The sequence below is a fragment of the Ciconia boyciana genome, chromosome 27 (genome assembly GCF_034638445.1).
Source record: "Ciconia boyciana chromosome 27, ASM3463844v1, whole genome shotgun sequence".
Classification (NCBI taxonomy): Eukaryota; Metazoa; Chordata; class Aves; order Ciconiiformes; family Ciconiidae; genus Ciconia; species Ciconia boyciana.
In genome coordinates, this window is record NC_132960.1 from 2,037,749 (window position 1) to 2,062,156 (window position 24,408).

The 24,408-nt window shown below is 58.7% G+C and overlaps 2 protein-coding genes across 9 annotated transcripts in view; both read left to right on the plus strand.

The window, feature by feature from the left end:
• The first annotated feature begins 12,935 nt into the window (after window positions 1–12,935).
• Window positions 12,936–15,213, plus strand: ATP5MC2 (ATP synthase membrane subunit c locus 2). Of its 2 annotated transcripts, none has more exons than XM_072847230.1 (5): window positions 12,936–13,014; window positions 13,798–13,872; window positions 14,420–14,497; window positions 14,709–14,869; window positions 14,955–15,213. In XM_072847230.1, the coding sequence occupies exons 2-5, from the start codon at window positions 13,834–13,836 to the stop codon at window positions 15,067–15,069; spliced, it is 393 nt and encodes a 130-aa protein (XP_072703331.1). In that variant the 5' UTR covers window positions 12,936–13,014; window positions 13,798–13,833; the 3' UTR covers window positions 15,070–15,213. The 2 variants fall into 2 exon arrangements, with proteins under 2 accessions (XP_072703331.1, XP_072703332.1); XM_072847231.1 differs by having other exon boundaries at window positions 12,977–13,005.
• Window positions 15,214–15,830: 617 nt separating this feature from the next.
• LOC140644543 (cyclic AMP-dependent transcription factor ATF-7) overlaps window positions 15,831–24,408 on the plus strand; it is a 70,556-nt gene continuing 61,978 nt past the window's right edge. For 2 of the 7 annotated variants that reach the window (XM_072847472.1, XM_072847482.1), the window contains exon 1: window positions 15,831–15,924. The gene's annotated coding sequence lies outside the window, so the exon portion shown is untranslated. Of the gene's footprint in view, window positions 15,925–16,701; window positions 17,421–24,408 lie in introns of those variants that run through there. The other 5 variants (XM_072847478.1, XM_072847473.1, XM_072847475.1 and 2 more) reach the window with 5 other exon arrangements.

The window sequence follows — 24,408 nt, forward strand, 5'->3', positions numbered from 1 at the left end:
CAGGGGCCCGCGCATGCACATGCGTACACGTGCACACACGCCTGTGTGTATACGCACAGCCATGCTTGTATACGCCCAACCAGCGCACACGCATGCACGTAACTCACGGATGCACGCCCGCCTGCACACACGCACACGCACACGCACCCCTCCCCAAACACCCACCGGCGCTCAGGTGCACGCCTGCACGTGCACACCCACGTGTACGCTTGCATGCGTGTGCACAAGTGCCTGCCCTGGCATATACATGCAAGCACTTATATATGCACATGTACACACAAGGATACGCACACACGATGCCCGTATGCATGCCCGTATGCATGCATGTACACACACGCATGTACACACACACATTCACACACATGCACACACGCACGCGCATAAGCGTGTGCACACACACGCACATACATGCGCACACACACACATACGTGCACACACACATATGCATACACACACGCATGCACACACATTCACACACACATGCGCACAGGCACGCATGCACATGCACGCACACACATGCACACACACGCACATACGTGCACACACATGCATACACACACACGTATGCACATGCACATTCACACACATATGCGCACACGCACGCATGCACACGCACGCACATACATGAACACACATATGCACGCACATACATGCACACACATATGCACACACACACACACATGCGCACACGCACGCACATACATGCACACGCATGCACACACACGCACGTATGCACACGCACGCACAGGCATGCACGCACAGGCACATACATGCACACACATATGCATACACACACACGCATGACACACACATGCGCACACACACGCACACACATGCACACACATGCACACACGCGCACATACGTGCACACAGACATATGCACACGCACACGCACGCATGCGCACACACATGAGCACACGCATGCATGCACACACGCGCACATACGTCCACCCACACATGCGAGCACACACGCACATACATGCACACACACATATGCATGCACACACACGCATGCACACGCACATGCGCACACACATGCGCACAGGCACGCACATGCATGCACACGCACATTCACACACCCGCGCACACGCACGCATGCACACGCACACGCGCATTCACACACGCACATTCGCGCACATGCACGCATGCACACGCACGCACGTACACGCACATTCACACACCCGCACATTCACACGCACACGCGCATTCACACACGCACATTCACACGCACACGCACGCACATACATGCACACACACATTCGCACACGCGCATTCACGCACGCACATTCACACGCACACGCACGCATGCACACGCACGCACATACATGCACACGCACATTCGCACACGCGCGTTCACACACGCACATTCACATGCACACGCACGCACATACACGCACATTCACACACCCGCACATTCACACGCACACGCACACGCACATTCACACACGCACATTCACACGCACACGCACGCACATACATGCACACGCACATTCGCACACGCGCATTCACGCACGCACATTCACACGCACACGCACGCATGCACACGCACGCACATACACGCACATTCACACACCCGCACATTCACACGCACACGCGCATTCACGCACGCACATTCACACGCACACGCACGCATGCACACGCACGCACATACATGCACACGCACATTCGCACACGCGCGTTCACACACGCACACATGTACATACACGCCCGCCCGCACCGACGCCCCCCCCGCGCCCCCCCCGGCCCCGCCGCGCCCGGGGGTCCCGGGGGTCCCGGCGCGGCTCCCGGCGCCGCGGCGGGCGGTGACTCACCCGCTCCGGCCCCACCGGTTCCCCATCAATCTCGCGGGGCCGCCCGCATCTCCGCTCCCGCCGCTCCGCCGCGCTGGCCCCGCGCCGGCCCCGCGGTCGCCCCGGCAACCGTCGCCATGGAGCCCGCAGCATCCCCCGGCCCCCGCTGGACCCCCGGGGCCCGGCTGGGCCCCCGCGCGGGGATCGCACTCGCGTGGGGGGGTCGCACTCGCGTGGGGGGGATGGTACTCGTATGGGGGATGGCACTCGTGTGGGGGGATCACACTCGCGTGGGGGATCACACTTGCAATGGGGGATCACACTCATGTGGGGGGATCGCACTCACATGGGGATCACACTTGCACGTGGGGATCGCACTCGTGTGGGGGATCACACTCGCGTGGGGGATCACACTTGCAATGGGGGATCACACTCGTGGGGGGATCGCACTCACACGGGGATCACGCTTGCACGTGGGGATCGCACTCATGTGGGGGATCACACTCGCGTGGGGGATCACACTTGCAATGGGGGATCACACTCATGTGGGGGATCGCACTCACACGGGGGATCACGCTTGCACGTGGGGATCGCACTCGCGTGGGGGATCACGCTCATGTGGGGGACCGCACTCATGTGGGGGTATCACACTCGGGGATCACACTTGCAATGGGGGATCACACTCATGTGGGGGATCGCACTCACACGGGGATCACGCTTGCACGTGGGGATCGCACTCATGTGGGGGGATCACACTCGCGTGGGGGATCACACTTGCAATGGGGGATCACACTCATGTGGGGGGATCGCACTCACACGGGGGGATCACACTTGCACGTGGGGATCGCACTCGCGTGGGGGGATCACGCTCATGTGGGGGTATCACACTCTCACGTGGGGATCACACTCATGTGGGGGGGATCGCACTCGCATGGGGGGATCGCACTCATGTGGGGGGACCGCACTCATGTGGGGGTATCACACTCTCACGTGGGGATCACACTCATGTGGGGGGGATCGCACCCGCATGGGGGGATCGCACTCATGTGGGGGGATCACACCCGCATGGGGGGATCACACTCACACAGAGGGATCAACACTTGCACAGGGGGATCATGCTCACACGGGATCACACTCACACGGGGGTATCACACTCACACGGGGGAGAATCACACTCACATGGGGGGATCACACTTATATGGGGGGATCACACTTGCACGGGGGGATCGCACTCACATGGGGGGGGATCACACTCGCATGGGGGGATCATGCTGGCTTGGGAGTATTACACACACATGGGGGATCACACTTGCACAAGGGTGTCACACTCGTACAGGGGAGAATCACACTCACATGGGGGGATCACACTCACATGGGGGGATCACACTCACGTGGGGGATCACACTCACGTGGGGGGATCACACTCACGTGGGGGGATCACACTTGCGTGGGGGTACGACACTCACACGGGGGATCAACACTTGCACAGGGGGATCATGCTCACACGGGATCACACTTGCATGGGGGAGAATCACACTCACATGGGGGGATCACGCTGATATGGGGGGATCACACTCGTACAGGGGAGAATCACACACATGTGTGGAGATCACACTCGCCTGAGGGTATCACACTTGCATGGGGGGATCACACTTGCCCGTGGGGATCATGCTTACATGGGGGATCACGCTTGCATGGGGGATCACACTCATACAGCGGAGAATCACACTCACATGGGGGGATCACACTTGTATGGGGGGATCACACTCACATGAGGGGATCACACTCATACAGCGGAGAATCACACTCACATGGGGGATCACGCTCACATGGGGGATCACGCACACATGGGGGGATCACACTTATATGGGGGGATCACACTCACATGGGGGATCATGCTCACATGGGGGATCACGCTTATATGCGGGGGATCACCCGTGCACGCGGGAACGCACTTGCCCAGGGGGATCATACTCATGCAGGGGGATCACACTTGCACGAGGGCTGGCACACTCACACGGCAGGGGATCACACTCGCACGGCGGGGGATCACACTCGCACGGAGGGGCATCACACTCACACGGCGGGGGATCACACTCACACAGCGGGGGATCACACTCGCACGGCGGGGGATCACACTCGCACGGAGGGGCATCACGTTTGCGCGGGGAAACAGAGGAAAAAGGAAAGAGGAAAATGGGGGGAAAAAAGGAAAGAAAAAGGGAAAGGGAGGAAGGGGAGAAACAAATTCTGCTACATTTTTCGTGAAGAAAAGCAGCAAATCCCCGTTTCTCTCCGTGACGGGGCCCGGCCCTGGGCTCGTGTGACGAGCTGCCCAGTCTCAGCCTCCCATCCCGCTGCTGGCCCAGCAGGTGTTTGGGGCGGAGACTGGGGGTTTTGCCCCAATTTGAGGAGGTTTAGCCCCAAAGTTAGCCTTGCTTCCCTGGTGCAGCTGGGAAAGTGGGCTTTTCTGCTTGGAGCCTGGGCTTATTGTCCCAATACTGGTAGTTTTTAACCCAAAATTCAGCCTGGCTTTCCTGGGGCTGCTGGGAACGAGGTGGGTGTTTGGGCTTGGAGATGGCCCAGTTTGGGGGGGTTTGTCCCCAAATTTCACCCTGTACCCCCAGGGCTCTCCCGGCCTTGGGGTGGGCAGCTCTGCCTGGGCCTGAGCAGGGCAGGGTGAAGTGCTGAGGCTGGATTAGCCCAGAAGCCAAATAACCATTTTAGGATTGGTTTGGGGGGGGGGGGGCTGCCGACATCACCAGCTTGCTAAGAAAACTGATGACATCACCGAGGCAAGCAGTGACATCACCTCTTCTACCCCATGGCTGCAGCTCTGGACCAGACACCCCGGTGAGGGGCATTTGCTGCTTGCTTTGCTGGCCAGGTGGCCTGAGCAGAAGGGGAAAGGCTGATCCCCCCCCCCCGCCTTTGCAGCAACATTAAAATCCCTCCCCCTCAGGAATATTTGTGCTCAAATGCAGCAAATTAAGAGGACGTGGGGGGTCCCCAGGAGGTCCCCAGGACTGTGGAGCCGGCGGTGGTGGTGACCTGCCTCCCACGCAGGGGAAATCTCCTTCATTAGCGGTGGAAAATAGCAGCGCAGGCAGGAAAAGGCAGCGATAATATTTTATTTGTGCCTTTTTACGAGGCGGGCTCTTGAAAGCCGCCCTGGCACAAGGAGGGGAGCGTGATATATCGGTGGCTGCTGGAGAGGTGGAGCGTGACAGTGCCGGAGGAGAAACACGTGGCCGGTCCGTCCCCCCTCGCCCCATTACTGCTGGTGTCCCCAGCTGTGAGATGTTGTCCTCAAACTTGTGTCCCCAAAGGGTTGGAGACACCAGCCCTGGGCCCCAGTGCGTCCCCAGGTGTCAGGTATTGTCCCCGTTCTGAGACAGCGTCCCTCACCCAAGGCATGTCCCCAGGTCTGAGACACTGTCCCCCAGTCCGAGACACTGTCCCCAACCCAAGACACCATCCCCAGGTCCTAGACACTGTCACTTGATCCCAGACATGACCCCAGGTCCAAGACACTGTCCCAAGACACTCTTTGAAGGTCCCAGACACTGTCCCTCAACCCAAGACACTGTCCCCCATCCCCAGACATCGTTCCCAGGTCCAATGGGGGTTCCACCCCACCCCTTGACCCAAGACCCCATCCCCTAAGCCGAGACATGTCCCCAGGTCCAAGACATTGTCCCCTACCAGAGACACCATCCTCTGGTCCAAGGCTCTCCCAAGACACTCTCCTCAGGTCTGAGACACTGTCCCTTGACCCAAGACAAGTCCCCAGTTCCAAGACACCATCCCAAGACACCAACCCCAGGTCTGAAACATGGTCCTCAACCTGAGAGACCATCCCCAGGTCCAAGACACGGTCTCCAAGTCATGTCCCCAGGTGCAAGAGACCATCCCTGACCCTGGAGATGTCCCCAGGTCCTAGATGCTGTCCCCAGCCCAGCACGTCCCCAGGCAGGAGACACCGGAGAACTGAGGGGCAGGTAGGGAAGCAGGAAAGCAGCAGGCAGGGGTCTGGAGAGCAGAGAGGAGCTGCAGGGCGACATGGAAAAACCAAACCTCTCACTTTCAGACAGCAAAACCCCTCCAGAACGCGGCACGATCACCCCAGCACAGCCGCATACCTGCCGCTGGAGAATCCCCACCGGCTCAGCACGGGCCGAGCCAGCCTGGGCTCTCATCGCCTTCCTGACAACCCTCCTCGGGGGGACTAAAACAAGCCCCAAGCCCCCAATAAATCGCTGTCCTCTGCCTGCGGCGCGTCCCGCGGCACCGGCGTCCCGGCCGGACAGACGATATCTATAATCCTGCCGCGCTGTCGGAGTAAATCTCGCGGCTCTCCCAGCATCGCCGAGACCCCAATAAATATCTCCATTTCCTTCTGTCCTGGAGGGAAGATCTGATCAGCTTTTAAATGTCAAACGTAAAGTAAAGTTTGTCATAAAAAAGCCTGTAAAAAAAAAAAAAAAAAGAAAATACCCCATCGAGGCGGGCTGGGAGCCGGAGCGAAGCGTGGCAGCATCTGAAGGCGCTGGGGGATGTTTTGGGTACCCCGTCCCCATCGTTGTGGGGTTTGGGGGGACCCATTTTAACCCCCCCCCACTCCAAAAAGGCTCTGCCAAGCCTCTGCGCCCAGGATAAGAGGGGATGGGGACGGCTCGGGCACATGGCGGGAGGGTTAAGGGTGTTTTTGCAGCATGATTTGGTTGGCATCCCAAATCCCAGGGGATAAATTGGGCACATCCCAACCCTCCACCCACATCCCCAGGGAGGCCAAAAAACCCCCGAATCCCCCCAAAAGACCCCCCCACCCCTCCAGTTTTTTCTCCCCACCTGGCTTGCCAGCCGCTAATTCCCCTCCATTTCAATGCCTCCCATGACGCCATCCCATTTGGGCTCTTCTGAATCATGTCGTTTCATGTACTAATTAAGCAATAAGACACAACAGGGCATGGATTTATGGGGCCGTATTTCACGCGTAGGTGTGCGGTGGCACCGCGCGGCCACGAGCGCTTCCCCATGGCCGCAGCACCCTCCTCGTGTGGCACCCAAGGGTCCTGGCTGTCACCCCGGGGGCCATGGCTGCCAGCCCGGAGCTGGTCGTGCCCCGTTGGTGCAAACGCAGGTGGGGAAAGTCCCCCCCAAGCACCGCGGAGGAGGCAGGAGGTGGGAGATGCAAAGGGAGGCGGTGAGCACCCAAGGGTGCTCCTCTGCTGGCAGAGGGTGGGGGTCTCGGGTGCTTCGCGGGGACGGTGGGTGCTCTGGGGGGTGGTGGGGTGAGCGGTCCCACTCTGCTCCTGTGCAGCATCCGCCTGGCTCTGTGCATGCTGTGTCACCCCGCCTGGATGCCACGCTGGGGACACTGGGCACTCAGCCTGGGTGCCACCCTGGGGACACCATCTGGTCCCCTTGCCTGGATGCCACCCAAATCTGGGGAAAGCAGAGCCGGGCTGGATGCAGGACCACGCACACACACCACGTAGTGACACCCGCAGCCCAATGTCACCCACAGCCCAGTGTCACCCGCTGTCCGGTGTCACCCGCTGTCCAGAAATGGGCCCAGTCCTGGTATGGTTGGACCGCCACTGCCCTCTGCCCTCCCACGGCAAAATGGCAGCCGGCCCCTGGCACCGCACCGGCCCCGCTGCACCCTGACACCCCGGGCCAGGCCTGGGGACAGGGTGGCCGGCGAGGGAGAGGTCTCCAGGGCTGGGGTGGGAGGTGGGAGCCGGGGGCAGTGGTGCCTGGGATCCAGCTGTGGGTGCAATGGTGATCCCTGTGATCCAGCTGTGGGTGTGATGGTGATCCCTGTGATCCAGCTGTGGGTGTAATGGTGACCCCCATGATCCAGCTGTGGGTGTGATGGTGATCCCTGGGATCCAGCTGTGGGTGTGACAGTGACCCCCATGATCCAGCTGTGGGTGTGATGGTGATCCCTGTGATCCAGCTGTGGGCGTAACGGTGACCCCCATGATCCAGCTGTGGGTGTGATGGTGATCCCTGTGATCCAGCTGTGGGCGTAACGGTGACCCCCATGATCCAGCTGTGGGTGTGACGGTGATCCCTGGGATCCAGCTGTGGGCGTGACAGTGACCCCCATGATCCAGCTGTGGGTGTGATGGTGATCCCTGGGATCCAGCTGTGGGCGTGACGGTGACCCCCATGATCCAGCTGTGGGTGTGATGGTGATCCCTGGGATCCAGCTGTGGGCGTGACAGTGACCCCCATGATCCAGCTGTGGGTGTGACAGTGACCCCCACCATGCAGCTGTGTCTGTGACCATGATCCCTGTGATCCAGCTGTCGGTGTGACAGTGACCCTCACGATCCAGCTGTGGCTGTGATGGTGACCCCCCCCCCCGATCCAGCTGTGTGGGTGTGGCAGGGCTGGGCGCTGCGGGGGTGCCTGTGCCTGTGCTCACACCCGCGGGCGTGAGCGGTTGTGCCCGGTGTGTGTCACTGTCCCTCCGCCGCCTGTCACCGGCTCTGTGGGTGCAGGGGGGATCCCCCCGGGCCCCCAGCCCCCCCCGTCCGTCCGTCGGGGCGCAGAGGCGGCGGGAGGCAGCCCGGCCCCATCCCCATGCCCACCCCTGTCCCCATCCCTGTCCTCATCCCTGTCCCCGTCCCCGTTCCCGTCCCCGTTCCCCGCCGCCGCCGCCGCCTCATTAGGATGCAGCGCGGGCGGCGACTGCGCCAGCGCCGGGACGGGGATGGGGACAGGGACCGGGAGCGGGGACAGGGACGGGGACCGGCAGCGGGGCCGGGCTGGGGCAGCAGCACCCCCTCCGGCACCCCCCACCCCGCGGGCCCCCGGTAACCCCCGGCCCCCCCGGCCCCGGCAGCCCCTTGCCCACCCCCATCCCCCTGAACCCCCTGCCGCACCCCTAAGCCCCCCCATGTGCCACCCACTGCCCCCCCCATCCTCTATACGCCCGTTTTCCCCCGTGGAGGTGGGGGCACCCCACGGCAGCCGCCCGCACCCCAGAGACGCACCCCCAGCCATGCACACGCATAGACAACACGCGTGTCCCCACACACGCGTGTCCCAACTCCCCAACACCCACCTGCACCCCCACTCCACCTCCGGCCCCCATCACCCTCTCCCCCCCCAATTTACAGCATCCCCCGGTCCCCACCATTCCCCCACTCGTGCCTCAGTTTCCCCACCCAGCACTAACCCCCACCCACCCACCCCAAAACTCCCCCCCAAAAAGTGGGACCCCCCCTACCCCCCCCCTCCCCCGAGCGGCGGCCGCCGTCACGCCGCGGCGGCTTTGCAAATCCCGCTATTAATCGCAAGGTCAAAGCCATTACGGTGATATTAAAACCATCAGAGCCCACGGGGGGAGTGCGGGGGGGTGGAAAGGCGGGGGGGTGGATGGGGGGGGCCCCCCTCGACCCCTCCCTCCCGTCGCGGTGGCTTTGGAGGCGCGCACAGAACATTGCTTTTTAATTTAAGCCGTTAAGGTCAGTGGCAGCAAATGGAGCCGTGGTTTAAATCAGGGAATATAAAAAAAAAAAATAAAAAAAAGGGAAAAGGAGGGGGGAAAAAAAAAAAAGAAGAGGGGGGAGGAAAGGCGGACAAAGACGGACGGACGGCCAGGCCGCGGAGGAGGTTTTTGGGGGGCTGAGGGGTGGGGGAGGGCTGGGGGGGCCCTTCTGGGGGTTTTAGGGGATAAAAGGGGGAACTGGGGGAGGGTTGGGGGAGGATGCGTGGTGCCCCGGGGGTTTGGGGTGCGGGATGGCGGGGGTGCGGCTGGGCCTGGGGGCACCCCCCTGCCTGTACAAGCACCGGCACTGCGTCCCTGTGCAAACCCGCTGTGTGCACACGCGCATGCACCCCCGTGTGCGCACCCCTCCATGCACGCCCCCCATGTGTACACCCTCCATGCACACACACCCACCCTCACGCACACACACACGGACACCCCCATGTGCACATCCCCCACGCACACACACACACACCCACCCCCACCCACGCACACGCACACCCCTCCATGCACACCCCCGCACACGCACACCCCCATGTGCACACACCCCCATGCACACGCACACACCCCCACCCACGCACACGCACACCCCTCCATGCACACCCCCACGCACACGCACACCCCCATGTGCACACCCCCCATGCACACACCCCACCCACGCACACGCACACCCCTCCATGCACACCCCCCACGCACACGCACACCCCCATGTGCACATCCCCCATGCACACACCCCCACCCACGCACACGCACACCCCTCCATGCACACCCCCATGCACAGACCCTCACCCCCACCCCCACCCACGCACACGCACACCCCTCCATGCACACCCCCCCACGCACACGCACACCCCCATGTGCACACCCCCCATGCACACACCCCCACCCACGCACACGCACACCCCTCCATGCACACCCCCTGCACACGCACACCCCCATGTGCACACCCCCCATGCACACACCCCCACCCACGCACACGCACACCCCTCCATGCACACCCCCTGCACACGCACACCCCCATGTGCACACCCCCCATGCACACACCCCCACCCACGCACACGCACACCCCTCCATGCACAACCCCCACGCACACGCACACCCCCATGTGCACACCCCCCATGCACACACCCCCACCCACGCACACGCACACCCCTCCATGCACACCCCCTGCACACGCACACCCCCATGTGCACATCCCCATGCACACACCCCCACCCACGCACACGCACACCCCTCCATGCACACCCCCATGCACAGACCCTCACCCCCACCCCCACCCACGCACACGCACACCCCTCCATGCACACCCCCCTGCACACGCACACCCCCATGTGCACACCCCCCATGCACACACCCCCCCACGCACACGCACACCCCCATGTGCACACCCCCCATGCACACACCCCCACCCACGCACACGCACACCCCTCCATGCACACCCCCTGCACACGCACACCCCCATGTGCACACCCCCCATGCACACACCCCCACCCACGCACACGCACACGCACACCCCCCATGCACACACCCCCCGCACACCCCCATGTGCACCCTCCCCACGCACCCCCGCACATCCCCTCTGCACCCCCCCCGCCATGTGCACCCCCCATGCACCCCCCTGCGCACCCCCTACGTGCCCACACGCAGCCGCTCCCACCCGTGTGCCCACCCACGCGTGCCCCCTGCACACGCAGCCCTGGCACACGCCCAGCCGGAGCCCCCCGCGGCGGGGGCAGGGCTGATGGATGGCCTCCCTTCACTCCCGGCTCCTCGGTATTGATTTTCCTTTAATGAAAGTTAATTATAACAATGATTTAATTAATAGCGGCGCTCGCTGCCTTTATGGCTTCCCGCATTAGGGCTGCCCATAAATACGGCTGCCTGACAGCCCGCCTGGCCCCGCACCCCACGCTGGGTGACACCGCCCCCCCCCCCCCTTCCCCGGGGTGTCCCTGCCTCCCAGCACCCTGGGGTGACACCATTACCACCAGCACCCTGGGGTGACACAGTGTCCACAGCACCCTGGGGTGACACCACCCCCCTGTGCACCCTTGGGTGTCCCTGCCTCCCAGCACCCTGGGGTGACACCATTACCACCAGCACCCTGGGGTGACACAGTGTCCACAGCACCCTGGGGTGACACCACCCCCCCCTGCACCCTGGGTGCTCCCACGCCCTGGGGTGACACCGTCCCCCCCGCACCCTTGGGTGTCCCGGCCTCCCAGCACCCTGGGGTGACACCATTACCACCAGCACCCTGGGGGGACACAGTGCCCACAGCACCCTGGGGTGACACCACCCCCCTCTGCACCCTGGGTGCTCCCACGCCCTGGGGTGACACCGTCCCCCGCACCCTTGGGTGTCCCGGCCTCCCAGCACCCTGGGGTGACACCATTACCACCAGCACCCTGGGGTGACACAGTGCCCACAGCACCTTGGGGTGACATGCCCCCCCCCGCACCCTGGGGGCCCCTAGTAGCCTGGGGTGACACTGTTCCCCCCGCACCCTCGGGTGACGCAGTGCCCACTGCACCCTGGGGTGACACCGTCCCCCCTACACCCTTGGGTGTCCCTGCCTCCCAGCACCCTGGGGTGACACCATTACCACCAGCACCCTGGGGTGACACAGTGCCCACAGCACCCTGGGGTCACACCATTACCCTCAGCACCCTGGGGTGACACCGGTCCCCCAGCACCCCGGGGTGACACGGCACCCCCCGGCCTCTACACATGTGCATGCTCCTTGCACACGCATGTGCAAACACACACGGTTAAGCACGCAGACCAGAGCGATGCGCATGCCCCTGTGCACACACGTGTACACACACCTGGGCACGCACACGTGTCACGCGTGTAGACAGATGTGTACACACACACACACATGTGCGCACACACGCATGCATGTACACACGTGCACACGCTGTACACACATACACACATGTGCGCACACACGTGCACACACTGTACACACATACGCACACATGCGCGTACACATGCACACATACACACACGCACACACGTGCACGCATTGTACACACATACACACGTACACACTTGCACACACTGTACACACACGTGCACACACATGTGCACATGTGCACACTGTACACACATACACACATGTGCGCACACATGTACACACGTGCACACACTGTACACACGTACACACACGCACACACTGCACACACATACACACATGTGTGCACACATACACACACATACACACACGTACACACGTGCACACACTGTACACACATACACATGTGCGCACACACGTACACACGTGCACACACTGTACACACATACGCACACGTGCACACACACGCACACACGTGCACACACGTGTGCACACCCACGCACACCCACACGTCCCCCCCCAGCCCCACGCACCCCCCCGTCTCCCTGTGCCCCCCCCGCGATATTGCGCCCGCAGCGCCCCTCTTGGCCGCCAGGGGGCGCAGTGCGTGATCCCGCCCGCTCGGTCCAGACGCCGCCCCCCCCGCCCGGCCCCGCCCCCGCACCGCCCTGCTCCTCACCGCCCCGCAGAGGGCGCGCAGCCCCCGGCCCTGCCGCCTCCCGGCCCGCAGGCGGCGCCGCGGGGCGGGCGGCGCTCTGGGCGGCGGCACCCGTTGCCTCTCAGTGGTGCTTCCGGGCGGTGCTACCGGGCGCGCCTGCGCACTCGGTGCCTCCGGGACCTGCCCGCCGCCGGTACGCCAGGTGAGCGGCGGCGGGCCGGGCCGTGAGGGGAGGCAGCCCCGGGGGGGAGAGACCCCCTTGGTGGGGGCAAGAGGAGGGGGAGAGAGACCCCCTCAGGGTGGGGGAGTGGGAGAGAGACCCCCTCAGGGGGAGGGGAGGGCGAGAGCGATCCCTTCAGGGGTGGGGGGCGGCGAAGAGAGACCCCCCCCCCCCTTGGGTGGGGACCTCCAAGAGAGGGGCGATCCCCCCAAGGAGCTGGTTGGGGTTGGGGCATCCCCCCTCCGAGTTTTGGGGTGACACCTCTCCCACACACAGAGTTTTGGGGGTGACCCCCCCACTGTTTTGGGGCGGCATCCCTCCACGCTGGGGTTTCGCCCCCCACGCTCTGTCCTCTCCAGCCCCCACGTCCCCTGCCAGGGCTGGGGGTCCCCAGGCCCTGCACCCCCCCCCGCTGCCCCATTCTCTGTCCACGCCTGCCGCGGGCCACAGGGCCGAGGCGGGATCCCTAAGGCCTGTCCCGCCTCATGGGGACCAGGGGCCCTGTGAGCTCCTGTTGTCCCCCTGGGAGGGTGAAACCCCCCAGGACCCCAAAGTCCTGAGTCCCAAACTGCCACCATGGTGGCACTCAGCCAGGAGCTGTCACCTGGGTGACAAAGACACGTCCTGCCTCGCCGTTCCCGCATGGCTCAGACCTCCTGTGTGTCCCCAAGTCCTCTGCCTGTCCCAGGGGCCACCCTGCATCCGTGAGGCCGGATCCCCTGTGCTGCGGCTCCTCACACCCTGGTGTCTGTGTGTCTCTTCCAGCCGTGTCCCACACGTATTGTCCCTCCGTCCCTCACCATGTACGCCTGTGCAAAGTTTGTCTCCGCTCCTGCGCTAGTGAGTAGTGACAAACCCCTCCTTCGCCTTCCACATCCCCTCTGCGGGATGAGGCTGTGCAGGGGACAACACGTGTCCCCCTCGGGGACAGGGGGAGAGGTTTGGGGACACTTTCACAGGTTTGGAGCCATCCTGGGCCACACTGAAGGTGAGCGGAGCCCCGAGCGCTCAGCCGCTCTGGTTAAAGATCATTTGCCATCCCTCGATGGTTACTAATTACCCAGATACGGCGCTGGGAGTAAAGCGCCTTTGGCTGGGTGCCGGCCCCGGCAGCACGCAGGATCCGTACACCAACGCCTGTGGCCGTGGGGTGCCTGCGGCGGGGCCATGGGGTGCCCAGGAGCTCCACTTCGGTGCTGGGTGCCAGGACAGGCTCTCCCATCTGGGTGCTGCCATCTCACGGGGCACCCCGAGGGGCTAAGCAGGTTCGGGGGGTACGAGAGGTGGCAGCGGTGGCCTCGGGGGACCCCTGGGTGAAGTTTCGCTGCCCTGGGGGAGCGCGGGGTGGGACATGCCCCCCAAATCTGAGGGTGGCTGTGCTTTGCAGGTGAGGAGGAGCTCGCGGGTGCTGTGCCAGCCCCTCTCTGCCTCTGTGCTGAGCAGCCCCGAGGCCCGGACAGAGCAGGTAATGCACCCAGCTCAGACTGGGGGGCACGGGGGTGCCGGGGGGTGTTGAGCACCGGCCCTGGGAGGGGCGTAGGGAGGAGAATGTGCCCCCTGCCTGCTCTGGGGCTCCCCGGGAGGCTGTGGGGAGCTCGATGGGGGAAACTGAGGCCCAGGAGGGGCTGAGGTGAGATTCCCCAACACACACGCTTGCCCACCCTCCTGTCCCCCAGGCGTGGCCGGGTGCCCACCGGGCCATCCAGACGAGCGCGGCCCACCGGGACATTGACACCGCCGCCAAGTTCATCGGCGCCGGCGCTGCCACCGTGGGGGTGGCCGGCTCCGGGGCCGGCATCGGCACTGTCTTCGGCAGCCTCATCATCGGCTACGCCAGGTCAGGGGGGAGACACCGGGGGATGGAAATGGGGGGGTCACAGGCTGGCTGCGCCCCTGCTGACCGGCCTCCCCTCTCCCCGCAGGAACCCCTCACTTAAACAGCAGCTTTTCTCCTACGCCATCTTGGGCTTTGCCCTCTCCGAGGCCATGGGGCTCTTCTGCCTCATGGTGGCCTTCCTCATCCTCTTCGCCATGTGATGGAGCCGGTGACAGCGACGGTGATGGAGCCAGCACCCCGCTGTGCCCGCTCCCACGCCCAGCCGTGAATGCCAGTTGGGGGGCAGGGGAGAGCCCCGGCCCCACCATGGGCGGGAGGGGAATAAAGACGGTTTGATAACGGGGTCTCAGCTCCTTGTGTCTCCTTGGTGTCCCTGTCCTGTGTCACTTGCCCACGGCTGGCACTGGGGCATGGCGCAGCGGGGTCCACGCTGCCCTGGGCTCGCTTTCCCACCCTGGGGAGGTGGCAGTGTCCCCAGAGGGGACACCAGCTGCCTGGCGCTGAGCCCTGCTGGCACCCTGAGCCCTCAGCCACGTCCCCAAGGGGACAGGGACATCGTTGATCCCTGGGGACAGCCAAGAGCCCTCGGGACTGCAGCCTGGGCTGGCACCGCCATCTGTCCCTGCCCAGGGACATCACCCCTTTGGGGACACCTCAGCCGGGATCAGCGGGCAGCCCCAGGGCCAGGAGCTGGGGTTTGGGGTGTTCCTGGGTGTTGGGGTCCTGGGATCAGGGGTGTCCCCGTCTCGCTGGCCCCGCAGGACGGAGGGCCCCCCCCCCCCCCCCCCCGGGCCGGTCTCTCTGTCCCCCCGGAGGCCTCCCTCTATCTGGCCATCCCCGAGGAGGCGTGGTCAGCCCCGCCCCTCCGCGGCGAGACCCCGCCCCCGAAGTCCCCCATTGGCCCCGGCGCCGTTACCTCCCCTCGGGTCTCGCGAGAGTCTCGCGCGTGGGGATAGGCGCGGGGGGGCTCGCGGAGGGGAGGCGGGAGCCCCAGCGCGAGAGGCAGCCAGCGCGAGGCCCCGGCGGCGGCGCGGCCCGGCCCGGCCCTCCCTCAGGTAACCGGCAGCGTCCGGGCTCGGCGGGCCTCCGGGCCGCCCCGGGCGGGGGAGGCGGCGAGAGAGGCGGCGGGGCAGTCCCCGGGGGGGCCGCGGGGAGCCCCGGCCGGCCCCTCCCCCCACAACTCTCCCCGAGTTTTCGTGAGGCAGCCGCTCTGCCACCCCTGCCCCTTCGCTGATTGACGGCGCCCTCCGGCCAATCGGCTCGCCGCCAGGTCCGGAGTGGCGGGCGGTACGGCCAATGGTGGTTTAGGGGGCGCCGCGATGGGGCAAGCCCCTCCCCGGGTGGGCGGGGCTTCTGGAAGCAGCGAGGGGCCCGGGCGGTGCCTGAGGGGGAACCCGGAGGCCAGGGGGCCCCGGGGTGGGGAAACCCGGGGAAATGAGGGGGCTTGGGGGGTAGGGGCGGGGGTATGGGGAGGTCAGCGGGATACGGGGCGTCAGGAGTATGGGGGGGCCACGAGGGGTTGGGGTCTGGGGGCGGCCTCTGGGGTGGGGGCCTTGAGGGGGTCCTGGGGAATAGGAGGGGCTTGGGGGATTGCAAATAGGGGGGCATGGAGGGGTGGGTGTCTTGAGAGGGGTTTTGGGGGTTTGCAACTATGGGGGGCTTTAAAGGGAGGGGGAGGTCTTGCAGTGGGATTCTGGGGGGTGAACCCTGGAGAGGCACTGGGGAGTCTTGAGGGACTGTGGACGGGGGGAGTTGAGGGGTGGGGGAGCTTTAGAAGATGAGAGAGAAATGTGTGGGGATCTTTGGAGGTTGTAGATATGGAAGACCTTTTGGTGTGCAGGTCCTGGGGGACCCTGAAGAGATATGGGGTGTCCTGGGGGATGGCAGATATGGGGACCTCAGTGGTTAGAGGGGATCCTGGGGAGGACCCCCTGAGGTGCAGGGGGAACCCCTTTAATTGGGACTCTGTCCACCTCTGGATGAAGAGGGGTTTGGGCTCAGCGTGGTGGCTTGTGGCTCTTTTGGGGCAGCTGAGGAGGATCCAGGCCCACGTATGGGGGGCTCCCAGTGGCAAGCAGATATAGAAAGGATGTGGAGAGCTTGTAGGTGCCCACAGGGGTGAGGTGGGGAACAGGGTGTAGAGTGGTGAATGGCTGTGGGTCTGCAGGGTGTTGGGAGGTGGGGGGCTCTCAGCCCCATCCCACCCCGTGCAGTCCCAGGGGGATCAGTGACTCCCACAGCACTGAGTAAAGGAAGACATGCAAACAGCAGAAATTAGAGAATTAAGTAGTTTCTGCCAAAGTCTGAAACAGCGGTTAGTTCTCACTGGGGGACTTTGAGAGCTCAAACTTCTCGGAGCTTGTTGAAGCGGTGAGGTTTCACCATGCACTTGCTCATCTGCTGCTGGTGCTGTGAAATCTGTTGCCTCTCAGTAGCTCTGACTTTGCAAGCACAACCCGGGTCACGTCTCAAAGCTGTTTTGTTCCTACTGCCAGAAGCGTTGGTGTGGAGTCCCTCAACCTTACTAAGGAAAAGAGATCGGCTGGTTCAGGTGTGAGATGAAATGTGTGTGACAACAAAAACTCCGTGTTCTGCTCAGGTTTCCCCGTTTTGCTCTTTCTGCCTCTTTGTTGCCTCTTCTTCGCTGAGTCCCATCGTTATCTTTCTTTATGAAGTTATCACTTCTTTCCCTGCTCAAGTCCCTCTAAAGACAACATTTCAATTTAACGTTCAGGAGTACAACATACAAGTGTCGTTAATACTTCAGTGGACTTCCCAATTTATTTTGCCTCACTACAGTGCTTGTTGGGCAGGGACTTTCTTCCGCCAGCAGTGTTGAAGGGCACAGTCTGAAGGGGTTGTCTAGTTCTTTGCAAACTGCTTTAAAAATAGTTGTCACTAAAATGCAGTCATTTCTGGAGCGGAATTCAGCAGCAGTTCTGAACCACTGGCTTTGTTGGACAGTTTTTTTGGATTGGGGTTTTCTCAGCGGAGACTAAGAATAACTTCACTGTTTGAATGTGGAGGAGAAGTTTGTGGGAGGTGGATTCAACAGCCAGATTCCTGTTTGGAAAACGAGTAGGGTTAACATCCTTGCTCCTTGTTTCCTTAAAGCGAGAGATCATATTCACCTTCTGTGACATGAGTGGGGTAATTACTGTTGCCAACTGTAATCACTTTGCGGGCTGGAGAGTGCTGGAGTGCTTGTTTGCTCTTAGTGTTAAAAACAAACAAACAAAAAAGGAGTGGGTTCCGCTGGTGGAAGCAGCTAGTCAGCAATCGACCTGCGAGGTTTGTAATGATTGCCTGCGGCCGGGATGGTCTTTTCTCAGAAGAGTGTTTTATTTCTGATCCTAGAAGTTGGTTGGGAATTGAGAAGTGGGAGACTATTTTAGTATCCAATAGACCTCGCTGCTTTGAGAATTTCGGTGCAGCCATTAATTTCCTTAATTGCGTGCCAATCCTTTGGTTATACCTAATGGTAGTACGTTAAATGCTTCCTCTCTCTTTTGGCGCTTGCCTGTCAACTAACTGTAAAAAATTATCGTGTCCACCTTACTTACCGCTTAGTCAAACTAGACATCCAGTTATTTTAATCTTTCCTTGTAAATCAATCCCTCCAGCTGCTTAACTGTATTTTCCTGAATGCCTTCCAATTTGCCAATATCCTTCTGATACCGAATAGCTTGGAGTTGAACGTGGTTTGCATCAGAGTGCTGGAGATGGGGACTTTCCCTCCTTGCTCTCTGTCTGCTCACATTATAAGAAGGAAAAGCTTTACACAAACTTTGTGAATATGTTAAACCTTCCGCTTGCCATTTGTCTTCCGCTCTAGCTTAGCTTTCCCCTGTTGAAGGGTATTTCTAACGTTAATTTCTACTTATTCTTGCTCGTATTTCTGCTTTCCCAAGGCTCCTTATTTTCCAGTCTTCTCCAGCAACGCCCACCGTATGTGTTTAGCACTCTCATTTTTTTTTCTCTGTGTGATTTACGAAGATGTCAGGTGAAAATGAACTTGCTGTTGAGCCTTGCTGAGTCCCGCTGTTAGATGTTCAGCCCACCTTGGTAGGTTGCAAGTGTTGTTACTCTTTTTAAGTTGGTTGACAGGGCTGTTGTCGGTCCGAGTTAACTTGGAAGCGCCTTACAATCTGCGTGGCATGACTATGATGATGATTGCATAGATATGCCGTGTAGGAAGATGGCAAAAATAAAAGGACGTGGCTTAAAAAAATCAAGCTTCTCATTAATGTCTTTATTCTCATCTCTTCTGAAACCCCTCAGAGCCCAACTGGAGGAGACGCTGACTGGAGGACGTTCTCAGGATGACTAAAAGGGGGTTTGTGGACGTGGCATGGGGCAGGCAGGAAATTTCCCTCACTCGTTTTGAAAGAAGGGGAAGTTTGAGAGAGGAAGCGCGAGTGGATGGGTGCGAGAGGATGGTTGTGAGGAAGAAACGGAATCCTCCTTCCATCCTCCTTGAACACGCAGGAGCCTGCTTGCAAGGTCCACCAGTTTCACCTGATGAGGCAGCCAGGAGGAACTGGAGCTCTTCTGAAGGGTGTGCAGCGGGGATCAGGGCAACTAGGACACATCCTCGCCCAGAGCCGGTTGCTGCCTCTTTGTGGTGGAAACGTTTTTAAAATGGCTTAGTAAAATACAGTCGGCTTCTGGCAGGCCTCGTGGTGCACGTGTTGTTTTTTGCAGCATGTGTTCGTAGAGGATCTCTGGGTTGGATTTTGTTTTGGACTCATTTTCTGCTGCATCACATGTGATGCTTTTCCACATTCTGTTTGGTTTTATTTATCCTTCTGACTTTCTTGGGACTTTTTTTTTCTTCTTCTTTTTTTTTTTCTTGACGTTCCCAGCACCAAGAATTGAGGCCAGATTTCCAAAACCGCTCTTCCCCCAGTCATTTAGCACCCAACTACGATGTATTTTGAGAGGGCTTCCCAGTGCTGGGAGAAAATATTTTTTTGTAACAGACCTTCAGGATTGAGGACCTGTTGCTTCCTGTAATTTAATTATTTTTTTTCCCCCCCTTTTAAAGTAATCCTGTTTCTTGGTTTTGGTTTCAAGGAACTTGTAATACAGTGGGTGAATGCTGAGTAGCGTAGGCTGAGCAGAGATGTAAGCAAGGGGACTGGGTTTCCCTGGGGAGCTAGAAATGCTTTCTGTTTGGTGTAGAGGTGCGTAGGAAGCTGCCTATAGAGACTAAAACAAAAGCACATTTATAGCCTTGCTTCCTTTTGAATATCAGCCGCGTAATGCTCAGCCCTCACATCACAATATTTGTCCCATCTTTTTGTCTGGCTGATGAATTCCTACATCGTGTCACTTGAAGTCCTCAGCGAATCTCTTAATTCTGCTCCTTCTCCGCTTCTTTGAATCGCTTTGCCCAGATCCAAAAAGTTAAGGCTCAACCTGCGCGCAGCCCTACTCTGCCGGCAGAAGCAGCGGGAGCAGGAGTTTGAGGTTGGCCAAGCTGTTTCTGTGGCCTCAGCAATGCGCACGCAGGCGAGTAAGCTGTGAGACCGGGCCACAGAGAGCACACGTGTCGCAGGACACCAGGATTTCCTGGTTTACAGCCCTTGGAGGTGGTGGTATCCACAGAGGTTCCTCTCCAAGCTGCTGGTTGATGTTCATGCGCTTGGGTTTGTTCTCCCTCTTTAGAGCTGGTATTTACAATGTGTTTTGCTGCAATTAGTCTTGGCTCGTGGGAGTTTGGCTTAATTGCTTCTTTGAAGTTCAATTTCATAATCTTCCAAGAGCTTCTTGCTTTTTTTTTTCCCCCCACCTCCCTGATACACCTGGTGGGGCTCGTGCTGACACAGAAGTCAGCTGTACAGTAGCCTTTATTTAGCACGCGCTGTATTTTAATGCATGCCAAAGTTTGACATTTGTTTTTGAAACATAAATTCAGTGCCTTAACCAACTCCAACACACTGTGGTTTCACGGAGGCTAAACCTAATTTTAATGCTGGCTAATTAATGCTAAGAGGGATTTTTGGATTGCACCTCTTTCCTCTAAGCTCTTTGCACGCTTTGCTGGGGTGGCGATGAGAGGCCGAGCTGGCTGGGGTGAATTTTCCTACCTCCACATCTCCCTTTTGCTGCTGTACGTGAGTAGGGGCTGCTGTCCCGCATCGGGACAAGTGCAGAGCTGAGCTCCCAGGCGACAGCAGCCATTTATTGAAGTTTCCCAACGAAAGCAACGTGTCTGGCTCACGGAGAGCAGCGTGGGGATTGCGAACAGCGCTGCTGCTCTCGTCGCAGGAGCGAGCCAGCCCGCGGAGAGCCTGCAGCGGTCTGGAATGCCGCTCTGCTGTCCCACCCTTGCGCGAGAGAATAAAGCGGCGGTGGAGACTCGGTGCCAGCCGTTGCAAGCTGGTTCATGAATAAACAAAGCTCCTCTGCCAGCTACGGGCCATGCTACCCACTGGGGGTATTTCTCTGTGCACGTTCTGCAGAGCTAGCCTTGCTTCTGAGCTCTCTTTGTGAGGCACGGCTACCAAATAAATCCGAAAAGAGAAGCTGTATGAAGACGTTTTCCTCCCCTTCTCCCGAAAAGAAGATGTTTGAACTCCTTTAGTATGAAATGCATGTTGTGCCTCGAGTTCAAAAGTGTGTAAAGCTGCAAAGTTCACCGCTTCCCTGCCTTCAGGGGATGCACTGCCACGCTTGCAGTGCTGCCTTTAGCAGAGCTCTTGCACAGCTTGCTTTTTTTTGTGCTTATGGAGAATGTTTTCAGCCCTGGCTGGCAGAGACCTCGTTCTGAATACCATTGTTACTATTTAAAATAATAATAATAAAAAAGCAGTCTTTCACAGACTTCAGTGTATTAAGGACTTGGCTAGACGTAGAGTTGGCAGTGCTAGGGAATAAGCAATGCCCAAATGAGCGTATTTATACCTGTGTAACTAACCGTACCGAGCTGTCTTATACCCTTTAACTGTTTCCAAAGTGAGTAAACCAGACTTGGAGCAGAACATGGCTTTTGGGTTTGCTGCCAAAAAGCTCTTGTTGGTGCTGAGTCTGCTGAGATGAAGGGAACAAATCTTCAAATTGCTAAGCAGTTGATACTTGCAATTATTTAAAATAGCTGGTGTTTAAAATAGACTTGTTTCTAGAGGTACAGCTGGTCCTGTCCATGGCTGAAGATGCTGGAAATCCTCAGAAGTTTCAAAAGTGAGGTTGAACGGCTGCTGGTGAAGCTGAAGTAGGTTGCGTGTGGGCAGGGAAAGCTTTGCCAGTTAATCTTCTCGCAGTGAAATGTAGTTTTCCTCTACCTCGTGCTGTTCTCATTGCAGCGGGATCTAAAGGTAGGCTTGGCAGCCATTCTTCCACTGTTCCTGCAGTAAGAATATTCCCCTTTTTTTTTTTTTTGAGTGTTGATAAAATAGAGCTGGAGGAGGAGCAGCAGAGGGAGATGAGATCCAAAGGCAGATTGTCACCAGGGGTGACAGCAGCTGGGTGCCAGCTCTCCTGGAATTAACTGTTGGGTCCTGAAAATGTGAAGGCAGAGACTTAGCTGAGCATCCCGCAGCATGGGGTGGATTTACCGTATGAAAAGGGAGCTGAGGAAGCTTATCTACAACCTTAATCGGATTAGAAGTCTTTATATGGCAGAGTGCACTGTTACAAACCTGGAGAGTTTATATAAGAGCAAGCATTGCTCATCATCCAGATCCTCGCTCTGACCGAGCCATGTGCAAAGCGCACGTGATAAAATGTGACTTTTTGAACATAATCCTGAGTGTGTTGGCAGCGTTTTGATGAGCGAGTACATTTTCTGGTGGAGGTGGTGAGAAACTTCCTGAGGGATGCTCGCTCTTCTTCGTGTGGATGTTTTTCATCTTTCTACCCCGCGCTGCCTTTGCTTTGTTTTTGGAAAGCTCTCTATTTTAACATGTATAGAGAGCCCGTTTGTATGATCCACATTTAGAACGCTGTATCGTTCATCTATGTAAGATTTCACGTTTTGAATTATGTAAACTATATATAGGAAATCATTGCTTTGTTCACCGCTAAAACGCAATCATTCCAAAGGCAGAATGCAGTTCTAGTTAAACAACTCACTATAATGTACCAGATTTCTAGACATTGCTTATATTTGGAATATTTCTTGCTCCCCTCTGATTTTAGGGCTCGCATATCAAATAATGATGCCATAAAATGTGTGTGCCTTTGAATGCTAAATAAATAAAAATGCCCACATGTGATGTAAATAATAACAGGTGGGACAAAATATTTTTACTTTATGACCATGCGTACATGCAAGAGCGTTGTGCCTTTCTGTCCCCTGTCCCGCTGGTGCTATTTCAGTTATTTTAATTCATTGACAAGAGTGTTATCCATAGGTAGTTGCTTACATAAGAGGGTCTCCTGTTCTTAACTCCGTGCAGCCTTGACTTTGATCTTCCTTTAAAACTATTCACACACCATTGTGGGGAAAATATGTTCCAGCTTGACTTGGGCTCTTGCGTCCCATTTTCAGCAGCTTTTTTTCTCACTTTCATTGAAACAAGGGCTCTTAAGTGGCTAAATAATTTCAGGAAATGGGACTCCAGTTTCTAGGTCACTTAGGCATTTCCTAGGTAAAATAACGCATTCTCTAAGGCTTGTCGTGGCTTTCTTATAATTATCTCTACTCAGTAAGAAACAGTGGGTCTCTTAGGTTTTTCCTCCCTTTCTTAAACTTGAATTATTTCTCTCTCCTGTAGTAGATCTCTTGCAATATGTTGTCCCTGCTGTGAAGAAGTATATAGCTGAAGATGTATCACCGCTAATGAAGAAGCACAAGGCGACCCGAGAGCTGTAGTGCCAAGATCTGGAGGCTGCCTGTGTGCGTCTTGGATTCTGCCTTTTAGAGTGTCTGTTTACTCAGTGTGCTGTCGTGCTACAAATTCAAGCCTGCTGGAAGCAACGCCAGAAAAAAATCTCCTGTCTGGTGATCTCTGCTTAGAGCCTCTTTTTCTGCGGGCTGCAAGGGTTCACTTGATTGTGGTGTGAAGGAGGAAAGAAAAGCTTTTTGCTTGAGACTGTGGGGAAGGTTTGTGTAGTGTTGCTTTGGCTAGTGTTGGATACAGGTGTGCTCTTGCCTGTTGTCACTCTGGGTTCATGCTTAGGTTGGCACCTTGCTCCTGGTGGCAGATGTACCTCTGGGTCTAGCCAAAGACGCGGTGTCTGCTCTGATCTTGGAGATGACAGCAACGGTGGGAATTAAGCGGAGGCTTGTCTGACTTCAATGGAGAGGCTCGGGGACTTCCATGAAGTTCTTCCCGTTTTGGAGGAGGTCCTGGTGCAACCAGTTGATGATAAACCATGCCTGGGGCCTTGCTGCTTGTTACAGTGTTGAGGCAGGATGCTGTATTTGGTGGGAGCTGGCTAGGTGCTCCCATCAAATACCCTGTCTAGGTGCTGCCAGTGAGTCCTGCTCTGTCCACTATCAGGGTCTTGCAGTTTGGTCTCTCCCTTGTGCCTTTGTGCACGTACCTTAGGGACATCCTGTACAGTCCATATTTCCTCCAGAAGCTGGGAGT